We start from the raw sequence: 21,730 nt of genomic DNA, 5'->3' as shown, positions 1-21,730 counted from the left end.
TATTGAATGACAAATGCAACGTTCCCACTCAGGTGAACTGAGATGAACCTTGGAGCTTTTTTTTTCTTTTTTTCTTTTCTTTTTTTTTGCATGAGACAGGTGGGACAGACAGAGAGGAAAAGAGAAAGTGCGAGAGAGTGCAGACAAATGTTCGTTGAGGTTCAAGGTTCAGTGAGGTGTGGTTGCACAGAGTTGTTTGTGATGAACGGTGCTTGAACACAGTGGTGGACATGCATTTCGTACATGCGACTTAAGTAGTGACTCACCAGACTTATTTCACCTCTTAATACCACCAATACTGTATTCATTGCAATTATATAAAGCAATACTATAAAGTTTTGCTCTGACCCCCCCCCCCCCCTACCCCCCACCCCCAAACCAGGCAGGGAAAAGAACCCCACAGCAGGCCCCACAGCAGGCCCCAAAGCCGCAGGGGACCGCCCGGCTCCCCCACGGGAAGAGGAAGAGGCGACCGCAGCGGGACGCAAGGAACGGAAAGAAGAGGAGGAAGCAGGCCTGAGGAGCGACAACGGGGGCCCACCGCCCCCACCAGTAGCCAGAGGGGGGGACCCAGGCGGGTGCCAGCCGGCACCGCCCCAGCAACCACGGAACATGGGCGAGTCACCATCACGCCACCATTACTCCCCAGGAGGTCAGTGGTTCCCCCCCACCCCGAGATCAGGAAGGGTTGAAAAATAGACCCGCCCCCGCAGACTCCGGAACAGCAAACACAGGGACAAGAGGAGAAGATCCCCACAGCATGCATGTGTCGTTTCAAAATAAAAAGGAATAAATAGAATAATAATTAAACAACAACAACCTCAACAACAAAGAATATAAAATTCCATTGTTTACTTTCACACTTATGAAAATAGTCTTGCTATTGTCAAATGTCAGATGGCACTCTACTCAGGCAAAGCAATCAAGAGTCTAGATTTAGCATGTTGAGGAAAGGTGACCAGCTATCTACGTATATGTGTCATTGATTTTTTCGTTCTGCTGATATTTGTTCTCACGCAATATATTCTATGATGAGATTTAGCCACTGATTGATGTTAATAGCTTGTTTGTTTTTCCCGTTTAATGGAATTGTTTTCTTAGCGGAAGCTAACGCGACAAGTAATGATTGTGAATATTGATCAGGGAGGTCAATTATACTTAAGTCGCCAAGTATGCACAATCTTGGGGAAAGTGGAATCCTGCAGTTTAAAATACACGGGAGATTTTGTATAACCGAAGACCAAAAGCATTGAATTGGTGTACATTCCCATATAGCATGAAAATAGGTGTCTGGGGTATTTTTGGTGCATTGCACGCACATATAAGATGGCGAGAAGCCCATTTTATGCATAGTGTACTGAGTAAAGTGTGTTCTATGAAGCACTTTATATTGTATAAACTGTAGATTTGTGTTTTTTGTCATTCTAAACGTATTGTTACGAATCTGTATCCAGTAGCTACGGTCTGCCGACATGGAGAAGTCATCTTCCCATTTGGTGATTGGTAAGTGCATTGATTTAGTACATGAAAAAAAGGTATAAACTTTTGAGAGATTTCTTTTACTTTGCGGGAGAAGCTTCATTATTTGCTCGACAAACTCCGGCAGTTCGAGGGTGCTCTGGAGTGTTGGTATTCTTTTTTTTTTATTGCTGCTTTTAATTTATTGTATTGAAAAAAGTTTCAGGCTGTTATTTGGAAATCTTGGAACAGTTCATCACGTGTCCTAAAAACATTATTGTTAAATAGTTGCTGTAGGTGGTTCATTCCATGTTGTTCCCATGTACTAAAATGAAGGGGCATATTATTAATTTCGAAATCTGGATTATGACAGATTGGGGAGAGCATACTGGGAGCTAATCGAGATCCTGTCGATTCTAAACTTTGCCACCAAGCTGTTAAGGTGGATGAGATTATTGGATTCTTGAAACATTTATGGCGTTTAAGACTCGTAGAAATAAATGGGAGTTTTGGTCGTTTGATGTTGTCGCAGTCTGTTTGTTCCAATTCTAGCCAAGAATCACACTCCTCACTGTGGTGCAACCATTTGATGAGGTATCGTAATTGGTTAGCTAAATAATAGTGTTTAAGGTTGGGAGCATTTAGGCCTCCCTCCTGTTTACTTTTCTGAAGAGTGGATAAACTGATTCTATTTTTCTTATTTTTTGAATACAAATGTATTACAGCAGAATCTAAGGTTCGAAACCATTTAAATGTGGTCTTAAATGGAATCATTGAAAATAAATAATTTATTTGAGGTAAGGTTTTCATTTTTATTGTAGCTATTCTTGCCAGTAATGATATAGGCAAATTATTCCAGTGTCTTAAATCAGATGAGATTTTTTTCCAGAAGTGGTGTGTAATTTAGATTGGTCAGCTCTGTGAGTTTTGACGAAATGTTGGTACTTAATGTTTCCTATAGGCATAGGGTACTCTGGGATTTGATCTGCAGGAGTCCGTGAGCTTGCTGTTATTGGGAGTGTTGTTGATTTTGTCCAGTTAATAGAGTCGTCTGATATTTGTGAAAATGTTTTAATGCGATTGAAGACTGCCTGAAGAGAATACTTGGGTTCCTGTAAGTAAAGAAGAATATCATCAGCATATAGATTCATTTTGTGTTCTGTCACTCGTGAGCAGATACCTTTAATATTAGCATTCTGGCGTATAGCGGCAGCAAGAGGTTCGATAAATATTGCAAATAGCATTGGTGAGAGTGGACCTCTTTGTAATGTAAAACTTTGTGAAGTGATCCTATTTGTGGTGACTGTCGCTTTCGGTGAATTGTATAATGTAGTACATTGGAGCATTGTGGCTGATTACTATTTTTGAGATTTGAGCGATTTATTAGGGGATTTAGCGGAAGGTTAAAATCACCTCCCATAATGATTGTAGAAGTGGCTGACAAGTTTAAAAAGTGAGAAAAGAGCATGTGAAAAAAGGTTGGATCACCTTTATTTGGAGCGTATACATTGACATACTTGAAAACCGAGGATCTTCACCCAGCTTAGCTGACAAGTCATTGGGGTTGAGAAACTCTGTGTCGGTGGTATGATTTAAATGTAGCCACACAAAAGTTGGTTGTTCGAGGGGGATATGTTCAAGGCCCATTCGTGTTTTTTTTTTTTGGGGGGGGGGGGGGGGGGGAAACAAAAAACCTAAAAAAACTAAACTTATAGAAATAATTTTAAAATGCATTGTAAACATATTTGAGCACCCGAAAAAAATCTAATTACATGCATAAACTGTACAGCAAATACTGTACGCACTATCGTGTCTGTGTACATGCATGTGCCTTTAAAAGGCGGGGCCTCATGGGACGGCTTGTGAAGTCGTCGAGCCTGCGTGTGATTGTCTGGGTGTGAGCAGTGGCCGACAGCAGCTCCTGCAAGGGTGTTGTCATTGTGTTGTTGTGTTTTACTGTTCTTCAATAAACATCTGGAAAGTGCATCAGCAACTGTAACTCTCTTCCCACTCCACCTTTCAGTCTTTCCTCGTTTATTTGGACAATGGAGCTTAATAAAGCACAAAGTACCAAAGTACACGATTAAACTGTAAAAGTGCCACATTTAGCACTCGACTCATTTCCATCCGTAGTCCCCACAACACAGAGACAACACACAAGTATACTTGTAGTGCAAAAACAACACGGCGTCGCGGGGAACACTGCATGTGCCCCTTTTAAAGAGAAATGGAATGGCACCCTAACACATGTACAGTAGCTCCCAAGTCTTTTTTTGTTTTTGTTCAGTGCGCGTGTGGCGAGAGAGGAACCCAGTTTGAAGCGTTGCGTTTTTATTTGTTATTGTTTCGCCTGTCAGCAGCGCCTCCCAGTGGCTAAAATGGTGTATCACTGCGCGCGCGCGCGTGTGTGCGGCACTGCGGATGCAGACCTTGTTTACTCCTTGGCTCGCTTGCTGCCGCATGCCTGCTGCTGCTGTTGTGCGGACGCCAACAGCCCACTGCTCACAATGAAGCAGAAGCAACAAACATGACCGCGTGAAGACGCCAGGATGTCTTTCAAGGTAAACGCACACACAACAAAAAAGAAAATATGCATCATGTGCGCCCTCCCATATTGTGTCCTACCGCATGTCATGTGCAACGTGATTGGCTGCTTGCATGTGATGACGCTGAACTCCACTGTACGTGGGTGGCTGGGTGCACGCTTGTGTGCAAATATTTCCTTGAGATCTAACAGGCGCTGCACTCGTCTCGTACAAATGATGTTTTCTCCTTTTTTTGTGCGTGTCCCTGCAGAAGGACACACCGCTGGCCAACGCAGTGTTCTGGGCGGCCCGCAAGGGGAACGTGGCTCTCCTCCAGCTGCTGCTCAACAGCGGACGAGTGGATGCGGACTGCAGGGACAAAGTATGAGCTGTCATCAGGCAGAAACACACCCTCAGAAAGAAAGAAAATGTACATAAATGGGCCTTTGGCAGTACAATGGTTCTGCTTTTGTTTACGTCACAATACATACCTTTTTGACCCTGTAAAAAAAAAAAATAATGTGTAACGGGTCAAATAAATAGTACATTAGTGTATACTGACGGAGATGCAGACTCATTCTTCACTCGCTATTTGTGACAGTGCATGTTTAAATGATAATAATACTATTTTATGTGTATTATTTGACCTTTTGGATGGGCTTGATGATATAATCTAATTTTTAAAAGCGGTGCTACAAGAATCACGCATGACATTTGTTTAAGATTATTCAGGATGCAAAACGACACTTACATTTTGATAATAGTTAATAATCTATTTTTATTACATTTAATACAAATGTTGGAAGAAGCAGATTTTTTCCCACCTCTATTTTTTGGTGGCTTTGGTTTTAGTAATAACAATTGAAGTCCTTGTTTGTATATTAGGTCTCCAGCAGCATTTTAATAAAAAAAAAAAATATATATATATATATATATATATATATATCCAGAATAATATTGTGGATTATTCCGATCCAGCATTCAATTTACTTTAATGAGATTTTATTGTATTGTATTTAATTGTATTTAAATTACATTGCATTCAAATTATTTGTTATAATTATCTTGCACACAGGAATGGTATGGTTGCATTCCACTCCACTATTGTTTTTTTTTAATTCATTGTATTTGTTTGTCTATTTATCTATACTTCACCAATGCCATTGACGAGATTCTCTGTTTGCAGCAGTTCGAGCCAATGACGCGAGCCAAACGTCGACTATACTGGTTAGAGCAGACTGGTTAGAGCGTCAGCCTCACAGTTCTGAGGACCCGGGTTCAATCCCCGGCCCCGCCTGTGTGGAGTTTGCATGTTCTCCCCGTGCCTGCGTGGGTTTTCTCCGGGCACTCCGGTTTCCTCCCACATCCCAAAAACATGCATGAATTGGAGACTCTAAATTACCCGTAGGCATGACTGTGAGTGCGAATGGTTGTTTGTTTCTATGTGCCCTGCGATTGGCTGGCAACCAGTTCAGGGTGTACCCCGCCTCCTGCCCGATGACAGCTGGGATAGGCTCCAGCACGCTCGCGACCCTCGTGAGGAGAAGCGGCTCAGAAAATGGATGGATGGATGGCTGGTATCACGACGATGACTCTTTCCTTTCAGTGTGGTACAACGGCGCTGATGGTTGCGTCCTACGGCGGCCACGGAGACTCCGTCAAAGAGCTCGTCATGCAGGGAGCCGACATCAACTACCAGCGAGAGGTATAATTGGAACGTACGCACGCGTGGGCCGTAGCATTTGGTACAACTGCATATTATGTTGAGTGAAAGAAGACATGAGGCAATTTTTCCACAATTGAAGACAGATCTCAGGTGCTTTAAAAAACATCTGTAACATGCTTTTGTTAAAAAATTACAGTACACATTTGACCCTTTGTTTTTTAAGCTTTGCTGAAATTAGCCTGTTTTGACGCGGTGGCCCTGTTTTATGCAAATGAGCCACTGCTCTACAGCAGGACTAGTGCCGAGGATGGCTCGGCTCGGGTGTTGCGATGATGCAAACAGATACTACTTGTGGAGGTGTGGCAGGATGTTTTAGAAAAACGCGAGTATAGAGAGTAAGCTCATGGATCTTATTTTCACTCATGGAGGCAGCACTTCAACTCTAACAAAACTCAATGCAGCTTTGCTTACCTTTTGACTTGGACATTGTTTTTCAGACGGTGTAGTCTGTGGCTTAAAAATGGCCGATCTTCAACCAGGTTATTTGCCAAGTAATGGGAGGAGAAACTGTGTGGGGTCATTGTTATGTAGATTAGCCCAATTTCTATGTCACAATCAGGCAACATTTGGGAAAAAGATTTACTTGGTTGTGTAATTTCCCACTTTTAAGGTGGGCAGGTACTCCACATACTCGACTATTTGTCTACAACCAAAAAAAAAATTAAAATCCATTTTACATTTTAGGTCTACTTTCATATACTGTATATTGTAGTGTTTTTTTTTGTTTTTTTTGTTCTCTTCAGACAGGTTCTACCGCTCTGTTCCTGGCTTCCCAGCAAGGTCACAATGACATCGTCAAGCTCCTTTTTGAATTTGGCGCCTCCACGGAATTCCACACGAAGGTGCGTGTAGGAAATCATCGTTTGAAATATCTTGGTCGCCGCATCGCTCGTGTGTGCGACATTTTGTCTCGCGGCAGGAAGGAGGCACCGCGCTGACCGCAGCGTGCCAGCACGGACACGCCAACGTGGCGGAGACGCTGCTGAAGAACGGCGCCGACGTCCACGACCAGCTGAACGTGAGCGCCGTCACGCCTCTGGAATGGTGCCCGTCTGATTCGCAACATTTATCGAGCCACGGCACATATTTTACATGAGACAAATCTAACGGCACACCACCAAACAAAAAATGTCACCAAAAGTAGAAATAAAACAAAAAAACACAATATCACAGTTTACTCACAAATGTACAGTTTAATTCGTTCTATCACCAGGCCCACATTTATAACTCAAAACACTTCTCCAATCATCTTTCCCCATTGAAATGAATGTGAATGTTGTTTTCGATTAAACAACATCCATTCCATTCCTACGGAAACACCACCAGTAAATTTTGTAACATGTTTTGAATTAGAAAAATTGCTCTCTGCGCATTATTGGGCTTTCTAAAATCATTCAGTCAATCATGTTTACGTATATTAAAAAATTAAACTGCTTGTGCATCATGATTTCATGCTTCTCCTTCTGGTGTACATGTCTTGGCCACCAGGGGGCAATACAACACAGATGTAGACAATACACGTAGAAGAGTTTTACAACTAAGTGACTGTCAACTACAGTAAAATTCGTCAGTTTTTGCAGAGGATATAGAATATATGCCCGTGAGTATTGTTATATTGACGGTGTTCATGTAATGCTGCGCCACAAGCTAGTTTCCCTAGCCTGTCTTGCATTGAGTGTTAGCATTAAGCTAGCGGACATTTGTAAGTTATGTAGTTCAATTAGTTACACAATGTTGAATTATTTTTTGTTTAAAGTTTGAACAGACAAATTGACAATAAACAGCTTGACGCAAGCACTTTGCCTCTTCTTTGAAGAATTGTTTACTCTTTGCTGCTTGTTTAGCGGGGTTAACTCCAATTAGTGCTCGCAACTCAAGACAAAAAAAATAAAATTGTCTGAGCGAAGTTGTGTCATTTCTTAACTTGACTTCACTCCTAGTGTGAAATCTGGGCCTGGCGACAATTAGCGTTTCAGTAGTAGACTCTGATACGTGGTCGCGACACAATGTTGTGTGAACCACTAGTTCCATGTCGTCTGGCCTTTTTAGGTCTTGCCTAGTATTCTTTTCAATTCCTTTGGTGTTTGTTTGCCATAGGACGGGGCCACGCCTCTTTTCCTGGCAGCTCAGGGCGGTCACGTGACCGTTATCCGTCAGCTGCTGGCGTCCGGCGCCAAGGTGAACCAGCCAAGAGAGGTACCACCGACGCCTTTTCTGTCTCTCTCTTTACTATCGTAATTACGCGGATCTCAAAATAATCTCTCTTGCAGGATGGTACTGCCCCCCTGTGGATGGCAGCGCAGATGGGGCACAGCGACGCGGTCCGAGTGCTCCTCTTGCGTGGTGCAGATCGCGATGCCTACAGAGAAGTATTTTAATATTTATAGCCGGTATATTTTTTTTTATTTTACAATAAGAATAGGACACAAAAGTCAATGTGAACAGTAGCAAGAATAGTCAGCAGCATTGTCGTTCACAAAATCCATGAGCAGCTGAGCTATCAGCAGTAGAATGACAACTATACATGAAAAATAACGAATACTAAACTATGCATACTATATATGCATAGGTGAATGTGAAAAGCAGCAAGAATAGTCAGCTGCATTGTACGTGGCAGCTTGTGACGTGCAGATCACTAATACTATTTATAGGCAGTAGGGAATGAAGCGACAAATATCAGTATGAATAAATCATAATAGCATAAATTGATGATATGCAACATAATATATGCAGCATTCTTTTGACACGGATCTGCTTGCGATGTGACAAGGACGGCTCCACGGCGTTATTTAAAGCGGCCATGAAGGGACACAGCAGCGTCATCGAGGAGCTCCTCAAGTTTTCTCCTTCACTCGGCCTCCTCAAGGTAAACCAACCACGTGGAACAAACACAAAAGTACACTAGAGTACTCATAAAAAAGATGGACATATTGGAGTTTTGGGGTGAACATTTCACGATGGACGATGAACATTTACAGGTGAACTTCATTTGATCTTGTCTAAACCTTTGAACGCACATGTCCAGCTGTTTTTTTTCTCTTTTTTTTCCCCTTTGATGTCCACTTCTCTGCCTTTCTGTGACTCTTCCAGTCTCTTCCAATAAATGTCCTGGTTCAATTAGTATTGGTATTTAAACAGGCCTCTTTCCCATGTTGTTCACATTTTGTCATTAGACAAAAGAAAACGAGGCCTAACAACTGATCAACAGACCAACGTTACCTCACCATCAATCAAACAGGAAATGCCCACTGAGCTTGGAGTATAATGTTGAACATTTGGCTGTGTATTCAAAAAAGTTGAGGTCAAATTAAGTTGACCTGGAAAGATTATACTGCATTTTAGCTTCATCTTGAAATTTCACCTGAAATGTGAACATTCCAAACTTTCTGTAAGTAGTGTAAGTCCAATGTGCATCTATAAATTTGTATTATGCATATGCATTTGACGCGTGTCGTCCGCAGAATGGCTCCACGGCCCTCCACGCTGCCGTCGTGGCCGGGAGTCTCCAGAGTGTTCAGCTTCTCCTCGGCGCCAACGCCGACCCCGCGCTCGCCAACGAGGTCGAGAGACAAAAAGTATCAAAGGCAGGTGACGAGTGACGGCAACTTCACTTCCTCTTCTTGTCTTCTGTTTGTTACAGAACAACGAGCTCCCGGCCGACCTCGCCAAAAGCCAACGCATCTTGAGGGTTCTGCATCCTAAAGTCTTGAACGTGACGGCAGATGACAATCGCTGTTCCTGTCTTGGCGTCTGCCTGCACTAAACATCTACACTCGATAACAATATATACTCGTACATGTGTGATGTCATGGCTGTTTAATTCTATTAAATAGCACAAATAACACGCAGCCACAAATATGTAACTTCGCCACCGTTGTTTTTCTCATAAGTTACATATTTTTCACACTGTTAATTTGCCTTTTTAATACATGCATTAAAGTGTCAATTTTATGATATGCAACCTGTGGCGCACATTATTGGATGTAAATAGTTACATTAATTGCATAAATGAATTACATCGGGGTTGTTAATGAGCTTTATCAGTAACGCTACGCTAGTGCCACATGTGTACAGTTAAATACGTTATGTCAAAAACAATCATTGGTGTTATAAAAGCAGAATTTTAAAAAATGATACGCAGTACTGTACATGTTTTGGTCAGTATTTGGTCATTAGTTTATGAAAATTTATTTATTCCTTTTTATTGTTTTATTCATGTCTGATTAAATTTGTCAATATTTTACTGTAAATAATAAAATGTTTGTAACATAAACAATATGACATAGACAAACGTTTTTATTTGATTAAATGATTGATTAATTAATTATACCCTAATTACATTACTCAAAATGATCAACTTTAAAATGAGCATGAATGACTGTTTTGTTATTAAAATAAACAGTTTTAGCTGCATTAATTTCTATTTCCTATAAAATGTTTCGTTAAAATTTGGATTTATCTCGTTAAATAGTTTGTTCGTGGATTTATTGTGAATAATCTAAAATAGAAAAATGAACCGTTTAAAAAAAACAAGTCAGATTCAAATTACATAATTTGTTCATTAATTATGATTAAGTGAATTAAAATTAGAACATTTTAAAATAATAATGAATTATTATTTTGCTATAAAAATATTAATATATATATAATTTGACAATATGTTTATAAAATTGATTGAATAAAACGATTGATTAATTTGTATTTATTTTTTATTCATTTATCTCGTTTATCATTTTCTTGGTGGATTTATTGTGAATGGACTAAAAAATATATAGTAAAATAAACCAGTTTATATAAACATTTCAAACGTTTTAAATCAAAAATTAGTTGGTTAGATATATAGATATACAGACAGATTAAATTAATTACAATAATACAACCTTAAAATGAGCATGAATGAGTATTTTTAAAAACATGTTCAACTTTTAACATATTTGACATTTAAGACATTTATATTAGCTATTTTATTGCATTATATTTTTATCATTTATAATTCATTCATTCATGTTATTATTTTAAATAAAATTTATTTACGTTTTTTTTTTTTTTCCTGCATACCATCTACCTGAGCACAATTCACCTAGAGAAGACTAGATACACCAACGCGATGTGGCTGACCGGCTCAGCAACGTGCCTACGTGGCGGCCACATTGGTAAGGGCAATCAAAACGTCCTATTGAGATTTTTTTTATTTATTTTTATTTTTTTATAAGTAAAAGCATTATTTTTACCTGTGAAATCCCCTTGTTGTGATTTTACGGGTTTGTGTGCAACCGTATGCAGCACAATGTGCAGGCAATCCTTAGTTTGGTTTTCGTGCCGTCCGCAAACGTCGAATGCCCCGACACCTTGCCCCTACTAGCTTTGACATCGCTATAGGCACGCAGCTCAATGGGGCGGCGTGTTTTATTTACCTATTGTTCATATCTATGAGCTCCACTATATAATTCTTCCTGAATCTGGACTGGACGTACCGAAGCTTCAACAGTGCATCCATCACAACTTTACTGGACTAAAACATTATTCGTTAAATATTCGTGTCCGGATAAACTCGTTTTAATGCACGTTAAAGCTTGTCCGCCTAGTTTAGCTGACTTTAGCAAAAGCTTGCTAGCGGCTAACAAAGAGACGCCAAGTTATAAACACATCTCTCAGTTAATTGACTGTAAAAGTGTTGTGATTGTCGTGTGACAATGTGTGCAAAAAGTGTGAAAGAAGAACAGTACGAGGAGGAAATTTCTCGGACAAAAGAGACAGAACGACAACGAGTGAACGCTGTGATCAAGCACCCTGATGAGTTATTACACGTAGCAGGTTTGGTCACTACTTTAACTTGTTTAGTAACCAGTAGTAAGTCACATATTGCGAATCCTGTTTATTTCTTGACTTTGATCAAAATCCCCAACATACATTCACATTTTTGTTTTCGTTTGTTGCTGTTGTTGTTTTTACATTTAATATAATCTGTACAATTTTACCCATTGACACACCTGTCGTAAACATCCATCCATCTTCTGAGCCGCTTCTCCTCACTAGGGTCGCGGGCATGCTGGAGCCTATCTCAGCTGTCATCGGGCAGGAGGCCGGGTACACCCTGAACTGGTTGCCAGCCAATCACAGAGCACATACAAACAAACAACCATTCGCACTCACAGTCATGCCTATGGGCAATTTCGAGTGTCCAATTAATGCATCTTTTTGGGATGTGGGAGGAAACCGGAGTGCCCGGAGAAAACCCACGCAGGCACGGGGAGAACATGCAACCTCCACACAGGCGGGACCGGGGATTGAACCCGGGTCCTCAGAACTGTGAGGCTGACGCTCTAACCAGTCGCCCACCGTGCCGCCCTGTCGTAAACATTTCCATCAAAATGTATAAACAATAATACACAACATTCAAGTCACAGCATGAATCTTGACTTTACCTTGTGTTTTTTTTTTTGGACATACTTGGCAAAATAAAGATGATTCTGATTTAGCAAACTATTGGCTGCTTGTCTTCTTGTGTCTTGCAGACCGCAGAGAAAATCATCATCCAAAGTTCGTCAAGAAGGAAGAGGAGCCTCATTCGCCTGACATTAAAAAAGACGGCGAGCCGGAGCTGCCGCACGTTCAAGATGAAGAGCGGGAGGATGAAATGGAGTTCCCGTTGACTGTCGTCATCGTGAAGAGTGAAGAAGCTGATGGAGACAGCTGTGAAGGATCACAATCGGACGGCCTTTTAGCTCCACTCACAGATAGCGACGACATAACCTCACACTCGTCTAATGAGGATGATGGTGATGAACACTCGAAAGGTGATACCACTGACAAAAAATGCATCAAATGTTCTTACTGTGGGAAAACCTTTCACAGAAAGTCATTGTTGAAAACGCACACAAGAACACACACGGGAGAAAAGCCTTTTGCGTGCACAGTTTGTGGGAAAAGGTTCTCTTTAAAGACAAATTTAACCACGCACACGAGGACACACACAGGAGAAAAACCGTTTATCTGCTCAGTTTGTGGGAAAAGATTCACAACAAAGGGGAGTTCAGAAAGACACGCAAAAACACACACCGGTGAAAAACCTTTTGCCTGCTCGGTTTGCGATAAAAGGTACTCGAGAAAGGGACATTTAAAAGAGCACACAAAAACACACACTGGAGACAAACCTTTTGCCTGCTCGGTGTGCGGTAAAAGATTCACGCAAAGTGGCGATTTAAAGATACACACCAGAACACACACGGGAGAAAAACCTTTTGCCTGCTCGGTTTGTGGGAAAAGATTCGCAAAAAAGACAAATTTAACAGCACACACAAGAACACACGCTGGCGAGAAACCATTCAGTTAGTGCGCGTGTGTGATAAGATTCCGTTTTCGGCCCCAAGGTTAAGAGACGAACGAGTGTGCGGTCAATGAAGCTGCAGAATAAAGTGAAGAAACTGTGTTGGTAATCACTGACTCATTCCCAACTAAAAAAAAAATAAAAACTCATAAGGCTCGACAGTATATCACTTTTTTCATATATATATATATATATATATATATATATTTACAGTGTGGGTCTGTTAGTGGTTCATGTGATTATTAAAACTTGTGGAACTTTGTACATACTTTTATAAGCTCGTTCACTTTTCTCCCCGGATAAGCTCCAAATTCCGAAGAAAACTTTGGATTTATACATTCCAAGAAAAACAAAGAATAAATAATCGTTTTGAAATAAAAGGCTAGAAACTGTTACATTTATGAAGGATTTGAATAGTTTAAAAAGTATCAGCTACCTCTGAAATATGTTTTGTCGGCATAATAATAATTATTATTTTTAAAATTATTTTATCTGGCTTGTGGTACTCATGTATTTTCTGGTTTCCTTCTCAATCTTCATATCTGTTTTTGTTTTCATGTTCATTATGTAATTTGTACCCGAATGCCATTCTCTATTACGTCATGAGGAGAGACTGTCACGTGACCAATGCGGAAGTGTCAGGTACGTTTTTTCGACGCGGAAGCGAAAGACGTTTACCGATTGTAAAAGTGTCTTAAATTGAGGGGGGGGGGGGAATAAAAAATAGCAAGAATATCGGGACAAAGGACACACTGGGTGATTAAGTTTCTTCGAAAGACACAACCATAATGGCCGGTGGTAATTTGAATGTGAGTAACAAACTTTATTCAAAAGAAATACGGTAAGAAAGAAAAGCGTCAGCTTTAAAAGCTGTTATTATTTATTATTATTATTTTAGTTTTTTTTTACAAAATATTTTGAAATTGCTTTTCTCTCTCTTGTGAAAAGCACACAACAATACCATATGCACTTGAATTAAACTGAATTAACAACAAACAAAGAAATTGGTTGTCAGGTGGGAAATTGTATTGTGAACTCATGCCACATTTTGTCGTTTGTTTATTATGTCAGTGGTTCTTAGTCAAACTTTTTCAATCAAGTACCACCTCAACAAATTCTTAGCTGTTCAAGTAACACCATTATGACCAACCTAATGTATTACAAATAACAGTAGCGTAGACCTAAGTGTTCATCAAAAACAAGACATGTTTTATTCCTGAAAACTATATTTAATATTGTTGCAAGCCACAATAAGGTTATGCACGGTTTGAACATGAACACTGCACTAAAATATCGGGGGGGGGGAAAAAACAACCTTAATTAAAATGTATTGCTCATAAAAGTCACACAAACATTGTACCTAAGTAACAGTTTAAAAATAATCAGTAGCTTATGACGTTATTTTAGCATTAGCCTCTAATTACCTTTATGATTTACATCCAGTGCAATTTTTACAGGCGTCTTTCCACTTCATTCTTTAACTTCTGTTTTGTCATGTACATCTCGACAGAAAGCCATCGATCTCGCCAAAAGAGCAGCCGACGAGGACTCAGCCAAAAACTATGAAGAGGCACTCCGGCTATATCAGAGTGCCGTGGAGTACTTTCTTCACGTCATCAAGTGTGAGCAACTTATACTCATCATTATCTTATTCATACAGTAAAAACTAGATAGTGCAAGTTCTGTGAAAAATGGAGCTTGAATGCTGAAGAGCCGGAACTATGCTAAAATGCTGTGGAATCTACAGAATTGTTGAAATGTAGAAAATGAGAATAAGTTAAGAAATGTGGAAGGAGGAGGCAAATCTGTAAAATATCTCGGCATTCATTGTGTGCATTCACACAATAATCTTTAACAGTTTTATTCTCTTTTCACGGTCCACATCGCCCTCATAATCGTCATCTCCCTTTGTGCCCGCCGCAGATGAGACCAAAGGCGAGCGCTCCAACGGGATGATCCGAGGCAAGTGCGCCGACTACCTGGACCGAGCCGAGCAGCTGAAGGAGTACCTGAAGAAGAAGGAGGAGCACGAGCCACCCGCCAAACCTGTCAAGGAGTCGAATGGCAAAGGGTGAGCGCGATGAGTCACTTTCCATGTTTGTGTTGCGCCTGCGATGTCCTCAAAGCGAACGAATGGAACGCGAATGTGGAATGTGTGTTGAGTTGTGTTGCCAGTTTCTGTTTATATTTACCTTTACTGTTTTTATCTCACCACATTAGAGTAGATATAAATGCCTACACACCCCTGTTTAAATGCCATGTTATTGTGAAGTTAAAAAAAAAAAAAAAAAAAAAAATGAAACCAAGAGCCCACTAAAACATCTGAACTTTATTTGGGGTTAATCAGAGGTACTTCAAATGGTGGCGAGTGTGTGCCGAGTTCCATTTTAATGATTTGAATCTTCACTGTTGAAAGGCAAAAAACTTTTTATATTGAGTTGTGGATGTTATAGGTCAAATTAATTTTGGAATGATACAGGGAGACTGGAAGAGTCACAGAAAAGCATAGGCGTGAACATATTCATTGATCAAACAATTTTGCAATTCAGCTTCTTGTTTGAGAGCAGTAAGTTGTGCAAAAAAGTACTGAAACATTTGAACAGTTGGAAGTTTAGAGAAGATCAAGTTAAGATCATGTGTCAAGGTTATTTTGGATTTTAGGGTTCTTCTGAAATTCCACCCAAAACTGAATGTCGTTTTGTGTTTTTGTAGGTGCTCAATGCAAGTTCATATTAATTATAAAATTGGGCTGACAGTGACAATTGTATACTTGAACGTGAGTATCCATTTCTCCGACGCACAGGCATGTAGTCCAATAATGACTTCCATGCCTGGTTAGATTTCGGATTCACTGTCATCAATTTATTAACTAAAACGACAATTGCTAAAATATCAATCAGCTGTAGCAAAAATTAAAAATTAAGTCTCGAGCATAAAGTCTCCAGCATGTTCTGGCGAAGACTACTAAAGAACGTCGTCTTGCGTTCTTCTTTTATCCTGTCTCCTTTGCCTCCACGTGCGTTTCTTCTGGCGACATCATCACATCCTGTGTAAGTGGAGGTCGCCCACAATTTCCACCACAATAAAATGTTCATTCAGCAATAAGATTGTGACCGTCCCCAAACTCATATAATTTAATCACTCAATCATCGTAGTCTTCATGCGTTCATATTCAATCCAGTAGTACATGGATTACATTGAACCTACCGGTAAGCAAAATCAAGTGGGAACAAACAAACAACAACAACAAAAATGACTCCTACGGCATACTAAATAATTGTCACTAATTGTCATTTCAGCAGTGAAAGTGACGAAGGGGAAGAGTCAGAGAAGAAGAAGTTCCAAAATCAGTTGTCAGGTGAATGACGTGAAATGAGAAGCAAAAAAAAAAAAAAAAGCACGTGTTCAATTGTCATCAACAAAGTGCTTTGGTTACAGGCGCCATCGTGATGGAGAAGCCAAACATTAAGTGGAGCGACGTCGCCGGCTTGGAAGGAGCCAAAGAAGCCCTAAAGGAGGCTGTCATCTTGCCTATCAAGTTCCCTCATCTCTTCACTGGTACGATTTAAAAAACAAACAAACAAAAAAAAAAACTAATAAATAAATAAAATTTGATCCAGTCGAACGTACAAAGTTGAATACAGCCACTCTTATAACATGTTTAAAGCCATCCTACTGTGGCGGCATCACATAAAAAAGACCCAAATTCTTCCTTTAGATGCCCACTGAGGTAACGAGAGACACTTTGTTTGAATTTTGCAGTGTAATTTTCCCTGAAAATGTGGGCTGAACTTGCTGCACAGTGGACCCCTGCATCCTCGCTGTTTGGAACCTGCCAATTCACCTATTTGCAGATTCTTTTTCAAAGTAAAAATAAATAAATAAATAAATCCCCTTTTTCATTTCTTTTTATTATTTTTTAAAACAAAAACACTCATCGACAGTTATTATCGCTTTTTCAAGCGTTTTGTGAGTTTAATTTTATTTTTTTTCAATACAATTCTAATGGCTGTCAATGATATGCAGAGTTTTGATATTCGGTCCATATCATCCGTGAATAGCGGGGATCCACTGTATATTCAGATCCTTATCTAGTATGATGTTGGTGCAGGAAAGAGAACGCCATGGCGTGGGATTCTCCTGTTTGGCCCGCCGGGAACCGGAAAGTCCTACCTGGCCAAGGCGGTCGCCACGGAGGCCGGCAACTCCACCTTCTTCTCAATCTCCTCCTCGGACCTGGTATCCAAGTGGCTGGGCGAGAGTGAAAAGTTAGACCGCCTTCTATTTTTTATTTTTTCCACGATTACCGGTAATGCATGGAAACAGCAAAGTGGTTGTTCCTCGTAGGTTGGTGAAGAACCTATTCTCGCTGGCCAGAGAACACAAACCCTCCATCATCTTCATCGACGAGATCGACTCGCTCTGTGGCTCCCGCAGCGAGAACGAGAGCGAAGCGGCGCGCAGGATCAAGACCGAGTTCCTGGTCCAGATGCAGGGTGAGAACAAAGACCCTGATAACTGTATCTCCTCCGCTCGCCATGGTTCTTCCTCCTATTGGTGCTTTTCCACTCTCAAAAACTAGAGTGCAACATACACATATGTAAATCTGTGATTCTATTATAGAGTGCTATTTTTCCTTATTAAAAAACAAACACAACATGTTTTGTTTTTTGGGAGGAGAAGCTGAAACAGATTACTAGCATTTCCATTCATTTAAATGGGGATATATGGTATGAGTCTTATTAATGCATAATTAAGATGCTGTTTGTTCCTCTGTGTAAAGACTTTCCTCCTTGCAGGTGTCGGGAATGATAATGAGGGAATCCTTGTCCTGGGAGCAACAAATATACCGTGGACTTTGGACTCAGCCATCAGGAGAAGGTTGGTAACCCTTCTAGTTGTGTTTCAGCGGGGCTAAGATTGTGATTTCCCCCCCCCCCAAAGAAAATTTCAATAGTGCGCATTACACATAAGTATAAGAGGAAATTGAAAAACTTTCACATTTTATAAATGTATGCCGCCATCTAGAGGTTATGAAAAAGCTGTACACTTTAATTCCAATATGTCACCCCCACCTAGAGGTTATGAGAAAGGTGTAGCCTACACTTTCATTCCATGACAGGGGTACGTATGACAGCATATATGTACCGTATATATATGTAAGTTTACATTCCCTGGCAGAATTTGTGGAATATTGTGTTTTTAAATACAACTGATAACTTACAACAACCATCATTAATTTATTCATGCTTATGGTTTGTTTTATGATGATGCTTTTCTGAAATGCTTGACAGTTAAATTTGAATCCCATTAAGATAAAATTAAATGTTTTGCCTGGCCCTTCATGTTTTCTTTAAAGAATTGTACCCATCTTAGAAATTCTGCCTGGGTAATCCAACATATGAGCACAACTGTGTGTTTTCTCATTTACTAAATAAAAGTAGGGCTGTGAATTTCAAAATAAGAGCAAGTAAATAAAAAAGAAAGTGTTACGTGTTAAAATAAAGTGCTTAACTTCAGAATAATTATTTGAAAAAAAACCTAACAAAATACATCTAATTCTTCATGTTTTGATCATATGGGTAGAAACAAAATCATGCATTGTAAAAATGGTAGAAGGGTTTTCCAGAATTTTGAGGTCAACTTTGGGGGTGTGTATTATACACGGGTGCGCATTATACACGAGAAATTACGGTATTTATTTTAATTAATATGCTTTTTTTTTTTTTTAGGTTTGAAAAGCGCATCTACATCCCCCTGCCGGAACAGCCGGCCCGCTCCTTCATGTTCAAGCTGCACTTGGGCTCCACGGCCAACGAGCTGACGGAGGCCGACTTCGTCACGCTGGGGAAAAAGACGGAGGGCTACTCGGGGGCCGACATCAGCATCATCGTCAGGGACGCCCTCATGCAGCCCGTCAGGAAGGTGCAGTCGGCCACCCACTTCAAAAAGGTGAAGCCGTGTGCTCATTTCCTCAAATAGTGGCCCGTCCCTCTAATAAACGCTTCCCTTTTGCCATAAAAAAGAAATGGTAGTAATTGTGATTATCTCAGTTCTTATATAGAGCAGTAACATATTGAAATAAAATACTGACAAAAATAATCAGGATAGATAATAAATGGCGATTCAAAAAGAAGTTAAAACAAGCCATAATTAGTAGAAATTCCAATTTATTTAGCAAATTGACTACCAAAATGTAAGCTGTATTGTAATCCAATGAATTTCTTACGTTTATTTATTTAATGGAAATGTATTGTCTTAGCTTTCCATTTTTGTTGATTTGTTGTATTTATATAAATTTCAATGTTTTGTTTGAATTGGGACCCCAGGAAGAAAGTGAAGACGATTGGGTGTCTCAATAAACTTGAAACTTAGACAGTATTGCTTTTACACACACACGGTTTCACTCCTGCTGTCCGCCCGCATGCACTCGTCCAGGTTCGCGGCTCGTCATGGAACAAGCCAGACGTCATCTTGGACGACCTGCTCACGCCGTGCTCTCCGGGCGACCCCGGCGCTGTGGCCATAACGTGGATGGACGTCCCCGGGGAAAAGCTTCTCGAGCCCGTTGTCTCCATGGTAACGATTGCTGCGTGATAATGAGCATGAACAATTGGATGTCTTTTTTTTTTTTTTTTTTTTTTGATTGCCAAAGTCAGTGGTGTCAAACACACGGCCCGCGGGCCAAAACTGGCCTGTGGGGATTGAGAACACATTCACTATTTTTTAATAAAAGCAGCTTTTGCATATTTTGTCCACTGGAGGGCGCACTGCCGTCTCTTAAATGACTGATCCGCTTGAGAAGGCCAATAGATGCCAAATGTCAGGAGCACACCAATATAAAATGCTGTGCCACCTTCGCACTGCAGTTCTGTGAAAATAAATACGTCCTGGAGAAATATTTTAAGACATTGGATATTACAAAAATGTCACTCACAAGCGGTTGGTTTGGTGGAAACTTTTTATTTCGTTTTCTCATGTACTGACACAACTTGTATTTGTATGTATACATTTACAAAGGATGCACACTGAATGGCGCACACTCACTGATTCGTTATACTGTTGAAATCGTTTTTGTTAAAAATTTCCGATTATATGATTTTCACCAAAATTTGCAACCCGATAAGTATCAATAAATACCGTATGAATATTTTCCGAAAGTACAATGGGAAAAAAATGTGAATAATTGTTACTTGTGGATTTTTAAGCCACATATATGATGGTCCGGCCCACTTGAGATCAAATTGGGGTGAATGTGGCCTGTGAACTAAAATGAGTTTGAAACCACTGGCCTAAGTAATTTTTAACTGACTGTTACCAAATTAATTAAAAAATAAAAAATAAAAAAAAAATAAAAAGTACTCACTAAAAATTTTTTGTTCTTGTTTGTTAAATGTTAAAATGTTAAAATATCACTTAAGCAGCTATGATATTGGGCGAAAGTTATTTTATTTATTTATTTAACTCATTATAAACCAAGCAGTACAACAATAAATGATTAATAATCAGTATTAGTGTCATAAATTGAAGGCCACAAACTCAATTTTTGCTTTGCCGGCTCAATTAGTATTTGGGGCGTTCCTCTAATGTTTACTGCGCTTCCCCCGGCAGGGCGACATGCTGCGGTCGCTGTCCAACACCAAGCCCACCGTCAACGAGGACGACCTGCACAAGCTGACCAAGTTTACAGAGGATTTTGGTCAAGAGGGGTGAAAACTCATCAATGTCAACCAATCGACAGGTCAAACACACGTTATATGAAGATCTTATTATACTGCAATCACTGATCATGTTTACATTGATGCGCTTTATCGTTCATATTTATTTCCCATCTTGTTTTTATTGTGGCGTTCAGTTTTCCAGTTTTCCAAGAACCCAGAATATGATACCTTGATTATTACAAATTTTTAATTGCTTCTGTAACAATTATTTAATGAAAATGTGCCTTGACTGCGGGAACATAGGGAGTTCATGTTTTGATGACAGATTTTTTTCTTTTTTGTGTGTGTGTTTGCAATGACTTATGATGCAAACAATTGGGGGTACTGTGCCAAAATGATTTTCCAATATTTAAAAACGTACCCAAATATTCTCTAGTTTTGCACTTTTGTTATATCCTAGAAATGTGTTCTGAGAACAAAAGTCTGAAATAAATATAGTCAATTCATTATACTGTGAATACATTTAATTAATTCTTCACTCGCATAAGTCAGAAATTCCAATGTGGGGTCATTCATTCTTCCCACATTCCTAAGGCATGCGTGTTAGAGCCATTGAAGACACTAATTTGTACACAGGTGCAAATGTGCGTGTGAATGCTTGTTTGGAGTTTATTTACGAACTAGTTCAAAGTTTAGGTCAGTATTCCAACAATTAATTATTTCGTAGTTCCCCCCCCCCCCAATATGTTGACAAAGAATTGTTGGTCTTTTTCATTGAGCAATTAAAACAAAAACAGGACTGTAGTCCTTAATGTGCTTACGCAAACACAATCTGAGGTATATATAAAAAAAAATAAGTGTAGTCACAAACATGTAATATTTTTTCCAAATATGACCCTGACACAAAACTTGGTCAAGAAGGTAAACGAATGTGTGTACCCTTCTTATGAACCTCATAAGTGGTTAGGTGTTTTAAAAAAAGGTGCTTCTATAATAAAAAAATTGCAGTTATTTAATGAATATTTCTTATTTT

The 21,730-nt window shown here is 39.7% G+C and overlaps 2 protein-coding genes across 3 annotated transcripts; both read left to right on the top strand.

Moving 5' to 3' along the window:
- The first annotated feature begins 3,901 nt into the window (after positions 1-3,901).
- ankrd29 (ankyrin repeat domain 29) lies at positions 3,902-9,923 on the top strand. 2 transcript variants are annotated; one of them, XM_061683249.1, is made up of 10 exons: positions 3,902-4,019; positions 4,255-4,365; positions 5,590-5,688; positions 6,453-6,551; positions 6,629-6,727; positions 7,807-7,905; positions 7,980-8,078; positions 8,480-8,575; positions 9,171-9,269; positions 9,350-9,923. In XM_061683249.1, exons 1-10 carry the CDS (start codon positions 4,008-4,010, stop codon positions 9,470-9,472), a joined length of 936 nt encoding a protein of 311 aa, XP_061539233.1. In that variant the 5' UTR covers positions 3,902-4,007; the 3' UTR covers positions 9,473-9,923. The 2 variants fall into 2 exon arrangements, with proteins under 2 accessions (XP_061539233.1, XP_061539234.1); XM_061683250.1 differs by lacking the exon at positions 3,902-4,019 and having other exon boundaries at positions 4,335-4,365; positions 5,173-5,688.
- Positions 9,924-13,052: 3,129 nt separating this feature from the next.
- LOC133406035 (vacuolar protein sorting-associated protein 4B-like) lies at positions 13,053-21,215 on the top strand. Its single transcript, XM_061683248.1, has 11 exons — positions 13,053-13,845; positions 14,547-14,658; positions 14,960-15,107; positions 16,336-16,394; positions 16,475-16,594; positions 17,148-17,304; positions 17,384-17,532; positions 17,836-17,917; positions 18,769-18,988; positions 19,475-19,615; positions 20,648-21,215. The coding sequence occupies exons 1-11, from the start codon at positions 13,825-13,827 to the stop codon at positions 20,747-20,749; spliced, it is 1,311 nt and encodes a 436-aa protein (XP_061539232.1). The 5' UTR covers positions 13,053-13,824; the 3' UTR covers positions 20,750-21,215.
- Positions 21,216-21,730: the final 515 nt, after the last annotated feature.

This window comes from Phycodurus eques, chromosome 8, assembly GCF_024500275.1.
Source record: "Phycodurus eques isolate BA_2022a chromosome 8, UOR_Pequ_1.1, whole genome shotgun sequence".
In the NCBI taxonomy this organism is placed as follows: Eukaryota; Metazoa; Chordata; class Actinopteri; order Syngnathiformes; family Syngnathidae; genus Phycodurus; species Phycodurus eques.
Note: the sequence above shows the minus strand (reverse complement) of the source record. Positions and strands in the feature narration are given on the sequence as shown.